The sequence below is a fragment of the Halichoerus grypus genome, chromosome 6 (assembly GCF_964656455.1).
Source record: "Halichoerus grypus chromosome 6, mHalGry1.hap1.1, whole genome shotgun sequence".
Classification (NCBI taxonomy): domain Eukaryota; kingdom Metazoa; phylum Chordata; class Mammalia; order Carnivora; family Phocidae; genus Halichoerus; species Halichoerus grypus.
In genome coordinates, this window is record NC_135717.1 from 115,425,295 (window position 1) to 115,432,802 (window position 7,508).

Below are 7,508 nucleotides of genomic sequence, written 5' to 3' on the forward strand. Positions count from 1 at the left end.
GGCCCGAGCATCTAAGCATTACCTAGTCTAAAATGTCATTAGTTCCAAGGTTGAGAAACCCTGGCCTGGGGCTAAGGAGCTCTTCATTGGCTTATTGGACTTGGGTAGGGTTTGGGTGAGGTAGCAGGGAGGGGGAAAGGGAGACCCTTGTTGGAGATGCCAGGGATCAGTGGAGGCAGCCACTCCGCACCCCATAGTAAGGGCCCCAGGGTAGCTTCTTCCTCATTAGCAAAGACCAAACCGGGACAATGGAGAAAGAAACGAAGAAAGCAGAGCCAACTTCTTTATATGTGTTATATTTTTCATTAATAAATAGGTTTTTCTTCTTTAAACACAGAACATAGAACAGATTGAAACACTCCCCCCTCCCCCCGGTTCCAAAGACAAGAGTCTATAAAACAAATGCCAGCTGTCGTGCCCTGAGGGCAGAAAAAGTCTGGTGACCCCCACCCAGCCCTGCCCCCGGCAGCACCACCACCCCCACACTGCGAGAGGAGGGGGTCTGGGGCTTCTCCCTTGGACCCTGGGGACTTAGGTGAGAAGCATATGAATGTATGATGTCAGCTCTCCATGAGGCATGGGCTATGCAAAGATGAGGTTTCCTTCTCATTGGCTCTGACCAGCTCCTGGCCTTCTGATTCCCGTCATGAAGCACCTGGGCTCGGCTCCCAAGGGAGCCGCCTCTTGGCTTCCCCACTCCACTCCTGTGCGGCTTCCTCAGAGGGGGAAGGGAAGGGCTCGGGGACCCCGCCCGTCCCCTGGCCCACATGGAAGCGCTGTGTGGAAGAGGCATGATGCTGAAGGTGAGGCTCCTGGAGGCCCCCAAGCCCATGAGGCCAGCATGCCCCCCGCACCCCCACACCTTTCCTTCCTCTGGAGTGGGGGCGGGGGCGTGGGGGTGACACTGGGGCAGCCGCCCCCACCACAACCGAGTGCCTGGCTTGGGGTGTGATGGTTCTTTCTCAGTGTCAGGTCCTCAAGCCGGGCCTGGCTCTTTCCTCGTCCCATTCCTGTCTCCTTTCAAGCCCTCACCATGGCCGTCTGAAAAACGCACGTCCAGTGTCCTAAATTGTCCCATCCTCCCTCTCCCCGTGCCTCTGCAACCCAAGGGAGGAAGTGGGAGGTTGCCTCCCTTCTCCAACCCCCACTTCACATAATGGAACAGCTTTTGGCCTTTTCCTTCTTGAAGGTAGAAGAGATGAGTTCGGAACGACTGGGGAGGTGAAGCAGTCGCTTGGAGAGGCTGCGGACAGGGCTCTTTGGGGGCACCGGGCTGGGCTTGTTCAGACACACCATGGACGCCGTCCGGAAGATGCTGTGGATACTCTTTTCTGAGGTGAAAGCCGAGCCTTCCAGGTAGATTTCCGCACCCAGCTGCTTGGCTATCGCACAGCCCTGTGGAGGGGGTGAGGTGGTCAAGGCAGTTGTTCCACGTGGCTCTGGGACCCTGCCTTCTATGCTTAGTGGTACTCCCCGGGGCTCCTCCCGATGGGACCCAAGTGCCAGTCTCCCACCACCACCCTCCGCTAACGATTTTCTGAAGGGAAAGCCTAAGTGCACCTTATGATCACCTGTAACACTTCTAAAACAACGCTAATGCCAGACCGAGTAAGTCAGAATTTCTGTGGGTAGCGCCTAGGCATTAATATTCTTAAGAGCTTCCCCAGATGATGCTAATGTGAACCACTGGTTTAAAAGAAGTGATCCTTACACTCCCACGTGTGAAAGAAATTACCCAGGAATTTCATGAGAAATGCAACTTCTGTATCTTTCTCCCAGAGTGACTCGATGGGTACGGAGTCAGGAATTCTAACAAGCACCTCTAGTGATTCTAATGCAGGTGGGCAACAAAAAGCAATCTGAGAAACACTGGCACGTGCCTGCCAGCCTACAGCATAAATGGGGTAAACGGTTGCCTCCCGCCTCTAGCAAGATGACTGGTTTGCTAATTAGAGATGGCCCCCCAGAACACCAATTCTCCCTTGCCAAAGTGAGAGTTTGAGCAAGGGCCACATTTCAAATCCTTTGCCTGTAGCCTTCCCCACCCCACCCTCAACACATGCGTGTGTACACACACACACACACACACACACACACACACACACACCTGCTCATAGGAGATAGGTGCCTGTTTCTGGTGGGACAGCTCCATCAGCGTGCTCAGGTCTGTTCGCAGGTCTGTCTTACAGCCAATAAGCAAAACACGGGTGCTAGGACAATAATCTAGGATTTCCGTCCTCCACTGAAGAGCCATGTAAAAGGGGAGGGGGAGGAAGAAGAGTCAGTGGCTGACGATACCTGGAGAAGCCCAGCCAGCAACATCACACACGCCATCCAGCTTCTCACCAGCCCAGCCCTCCCTGAGTCACCAATGCCCTAATTACATCATCTTCCCACTGGGGAGGACTTTGGGGCCACAGGACCGCTGACCCGAGAGCCTGTCCCCTCACTCATCGGCCTAGTTCACCAAAGGAAGCACAGGGGCAAAATCTCCCCCCACTCTCTGCCAAGCATGTGGGGCGTGGATCTGCCCCCTCAACTCAGTGGAAGGGCTTCACGGATCCAGAAAGCCATGAGGAATAGGGAGGAAGCCAACCAGTCTCTTCCCAAGGAAAGGAGATAATCCCAAAGCCTTCTGGGAAACTACTTCCACAAGGTATCCTGAGACTCTTCAGGATAGGCAGACTTTGCCCCCCAGATCAGGCGTTTCCTGCCAGTGTTCCACTCTGGCCTGCCTGGCTTGCCCAGTCCTGGTGGGCCTGGGATCAAGGGCTACGGGAGCTGTCTCCAAAAGACCCCATCTCCAACCCTCAAACTCCATCGCTGAAAGGTTCTGACTCTCGATCCTTCACGTCCTGCATCTTCACCACCACCCTCCCTTGCTGGGCCTCTGGCAGAGCAGTACAGGATATGGCAAGGGCAGGAGGCAAAGGGGGAGGGAATCTGGGTTCTAGTCCCAGAGCTGTAGCTAATGGTACGGTCTCAGGCAAATCTCTTCCTTCCCTGGCCTCAGTTTCTTCCTGCTACAGAAGAAGGGATTGGACAACAAGGTCCCCAAGATTCCTTTTTGTTCTCCCGCGGAGCTAGGGATTGCACAGTTATCCAGACTCACCTTCTTGAGTGCACTATCCACTGTCTCGGGTCGGCTGATATCAAAGCATAGTAATACTGCATCTGAGTCGCTGTAGCAGAGTGGACGGACATTGTCATAGTAGGGAGATCCTGGTATGCGGGAGAAAGAGCTGATGGTGAACTGTGGCATTTGCCCTTCCCAACAGGCCTAAGCCCAACGAGCCCGGGCCCTGGGAATACCGTTCTTGGCCCTTAGGTTATTGGCCCCACCCACCTCCCAGGGGAACATGCTGCAGCCTAGAAGCTTGGGACCTGACCACCTGCCAGAAAGCAGTACAAAAATATCATCTTCCTTAGTCCTGAAAAAGGGGAAAGGGAAAATAAAAGGGGGGTAGACTATAATTTGGCCCTGTCTAGGGCTCCTACAGTGCCCTTAATTTCAGGTCTGCCAGTTTTCTGAGTCCCAGAGGAGGATGCCCCCAGCCCTGCAGAGAGACCAGGGCTTGTGTCAGGTGTCTTTCCCAGAGTCGGCCTGCTGCCCAACCTCTGCTCCATGCTTCTGCTCCAGGGTCTCTCCAACGAAGAAACAAACCTGCCTGTTACATAACTAGCCTCCCTGCTTCTTTGCCATGGGGTCAGAACTCTAGAAGGCTGGCAAGGGAGGAGGAACCTCATGGATTCAGTGCCTTACTCCCTCTGCCTGCAAAAAGCTGCAGCCCCTGTCCCCCAAGATCTCAAGGAGGCAGTTTCAGAGAGAGCAGCACCCATAGCTAGGGATTTGGAGGCTCGAGTAAGGGTCCTTCACCGGGAAAGCAGCAGGCAATGCAGACCCAGGTGGTCATACACAGTATGGGAGAATGCTAGGGGCTCAGCCTGCCCCCCCTCCACCCTGGGGAAGGAACAGTAGCAGATTTGGAACCCAGACAATCCGTGCTCAGAATAGCAAGCAGCCCCTCTCCCTACACCGCAATCGCCATGGAAACTGGGGGAATCCAAGCTGGGGTGGGGGGTTGGTTGTAAAAAAAAAAAGAGAGAGAGAGAGTATAGAGTTGTTGCAATAACCGTCTGCCCCTTCAGCAACCCGCCCCCACCCCCTGTCTGAGGTGGGGTCTTAGCTCCGCAGCACTGAGCAGAGGGCAGAGCGCTGCCGCACTGGGGAAGGGGGAGGGGAGGGGAGGAGGCCTCCATTCTGGCTCCACTCCAGGCAATCCCCCTCCCCTCAGACCAGCACGTGAATAATGGGATCAGGTTCGACCCTGGCCCGGCCCTGGCCCTGGCCCAGCCCTGGCCCGGCCCTGGCCCCCGATGTTGGGAAGCCCCATCCCGCACGCCGCTCCCACTTCTTCCTTCCTTGTGGGCACCTCATTTGCAAGAAGGAGTTGGAGGAGGACTGATAGCCTGCATCCTTTCCAAAATTGGGGTGTGGGGATGCGACACAGGGAAGAGACACCACTTTGCTGACTTTCCATTATCCGGACTGGGATTCAAGGGCTGCAACCTGACATGGGGGCGGGGCGGGGGCACTTTGGGGCAGTGGTAGTAAAAAGAGATGAGCTGCAGTAAGATTCTGGGAAGACAGAGGTGGGCAGGGTAGGGCGGCCCAAATCCCATACATCATGCAGCCGAGCTGCATTCCAGTCGGATCCAGCCAGCATAGCACAGTCCAGGATAACCAGAACCCTGCCTCCCAACCCCTGGAACTGCAACGGAGGAAGGCATACCAGGTGGAAGAATTTTTGTTTTGCTTTGTTTGGGGGAGGGGGGAAGCAAGGGGGGAGTCTCATTTTCTGTTTATCCATCCCCTACCCCCAATCTTTTCAGACCTTAAAAATTAGATCATGGGAACAACAGCTCTTTGAGGAGTAGGATGGCATATTTATTATAGGTAACCGGAAACCCCTAGTGATTTACACAGTTCCTCTTTAAACTCAGCCTGAATGTGCATTTTTGGAGGAAGGATTTTATTTTCTTTCTGTTCTTCCTGGCTTTTAGTCCTTAATTATGACTCTGAGCCCAGTCTATTAAAAAAGAACTGGGGCAAAAGAGATAATGGTAAGGGATGAGAATCAAAGCAAAGGACAGCCTAGCACTGAGGGTTTAGGGTTGAGAGGAAAAATATTGCTTTCTACATTCCAGAAAGACCAGGCATCTTCTACCTCAGCCCAGTACGGTGGGGGTGGGGTGACTGTCACAGCCACCCCCCTACCTGCCACTATCTACAACGAGAGTGTGCCCCACACTAAAGCCATCTCTCCCACCCTCCAAAACATCGATGATGCGTCGCTTCATCCCTGAGCCGCAGCGGTATGACAAGTGGAACCGAGCTGCGGCAGGCGGGCAGCAGTGGCCCAAGATGGAATGCAGGAGAGAAAACTGAGTCAGGAGCAGTATTTCCCCAAAGCAGGCTTGTCTCCGGCCTCAACCACCACTGCCTCCAGCAGCACGGACTCCTGCCTCTTATTTGGCTTGGCTCTGGGGCAGTAAAGGTGGGGGTGGGGGGATACAGAGGGCAGGGAGTGGAAATGGAGAAGCCCTGCCTGACTACCCCCTCCCAGGTGTATTCATGGGTCCATTCACCTCACCATCCCAGCTCTCTGAAAGAAGGGGCTAGACCCAGAGAAGTGGCTTCTGGGGCTCATCCACTCTGCACCCCTGGACCTGCCAACCAAGGGAATCTTCAGGTCCCCTTCTGTCAGTTTCCTGGCCAGCATCATACACACTCCTCCCCATCAAAGAGGGAAACAATTTCTTAAACACAGCAGCTGTAGCAGACCAGTGGGGGTGCAAAGGGGGCATCTGGGGCCAGCAGCCTTACCTGAGGTGTCCCAGAGACTGAGCTCCACCCTTTGTTCCTCGGTCTCCAAGCAGGCCGTGTAATTCTCAAACACGGTGGGCACATACGTCTGTGGAAAGAGAGGAAGGAGCTCGTCACACCCTGGGCGCCCCTACTCTCATAACCCTCTGGCTACATAAGAAGCCACTTACCATAGTGAGACACTAAAGTGGCAGGGGATCAGGGGCAGGGGAGGGGAGGGGGATACTTGGGGCAGGGGGGACCACATGGGACAGGAAGGAGGGGAGTGTAGAGGCACAGGCACTTTGCTCCAGGAAAAAAAGAAATCTGAATGACTTCCAGCCGGGGACAAGCCCCATCCCCTCCTGCCCACCCCCCACCCCCATCCTAGATGGCCAGGGAGGCAAACACACAGATTCCCCTCATCTCCAGACTTGTATGTCTCCCAGTTTTAGAGCCACAAGCAAATGCTTAGCTCTTTATCTTCTCCCACAAGCCCCTCGGACCAGCAGGGTAGCAGAAGCCCGCCTGGAGACATGCTCGCGGAACCTCTGAGGAGGGAGGAGGAGACGGGCAGGTATTACGTCAAGAAGAAACCCCAGACTCTCAAATGCCTCCAGTTCCCTCTCCCGAGAGCAGACCCCGGGATAAAGGGAGGTAGGAGGGCATTGGCTCGGGGCCTATGGGTGAAGAGGTGAGGAGGAGCCGGCGGGGCGGCCGAAGTGGAACAGGTCCCTGGGGAAGCTAAGGCAGGGCGGTCCTCCAGCCGGGCGCCTGAGATCGGGCAGGTTGGCGTGCGGTGAGCTGGGGGGAGGTAGCTCCCCCGGGCAGGTGGGAATCTAGCCCCGGGGAAGGCGGGCCGGCAAGGAGAAAAGCTGGCCAGCGGGCGGGCCGCTCACCTCGGGATAGCAGTCCTTCGCTAACACCTGTAACATCGCCGTCTTCCCGCACTGCACATCCCCCACCAGAACGAGCTTACATCTGGCCACGACTGGCTGGGGGGCGCGTCTCTCCTTCATGGCTGCAGCCTCCGCGGGACTTGGACTCAGATGCAGAGAGGAGAGGGTTGCGCCAGGTGCGGCTCAGCACAGAACCCCGGTCGGATTCCTCGCCTCCCTCCAAATGAGGAGGAGGCCGGCACGGCCACCTTATATTGCCCCGGCCGAGCCAATCACAAGAGGAGGCGGACTCTGTCGAGGCCAATCCCTGAGGTGGGATCCCCTCCGGCAGCCAATGGTAGGAGAATCTGAGTCAGTGCCCTCTTCCTCCCTTCCCTTTCTCTTAAAGCTGCATCTTTGCTTCCTCTGCAAGGGGATTCCCACGCTGTTTGCATTTGTATTAGGAAGGGGGGAGGGGACTTGAAGCAAAATTAATGGTCTTGAGTGTCCATCAATTAGTGTCAAAAGCAAACTGGCCGTGAAGGCAGAAAATGAGGTCAAGCTGGCGTTGTCCCAAGAGAAAAGCAGGATCTGCCTCAACTATAGACAGGTGGCAGCCGGGCTGGGGGGTGGGAGGGTGGCCCCACAGATCTCTGACCTCTTTGTTCCATCTAATCCCCATCCAAACCACTTCTGGCTTCCTCTCCCAGAGACTCCTCCTGTACCCCTTTATCAGCTCCTCCTGTACCCCTTTCAACGTCCAC

The 7,508-nt window shown here is 55.6% G+C and overlaps 1 protein-coding gene across 1 annotated transcript; it reads right to left on the reverse strand.

Moving 5' to 3' along the window:
- Nucleotides 1-280: 280 nt before the first annotated feature.
- On the reverse strand, nucleotides 281-6,987 carry RND1 (Rho family GTPase 1). Its single transcript, XM_036121151.2, has 5 exons — nucleotides 6,766-6,987; nucleotides 5,888-5,975; nucleotides 3,113-3,222; nucleotides 2,108-2,242; nucleotides 281-1,395 (listed from the first exon to the last, which is right to left on the reverse strand). The coding sequence occupies exons 1-5, from the start codon at nucleotides 6,883-6,885 to the stop codon at nucleotides 1,150-1,152; spliced, it is 699 nt and encodes a 232-aa protein (XP_035977044.1). The 5' UTR covers nucleotides 6,886-6,987; the 3' UTR covers nucleotides 281-1,149.
- Between the last annotated feature and the right edge of the window lie 521 nt (nucleotides 6,988-7,508).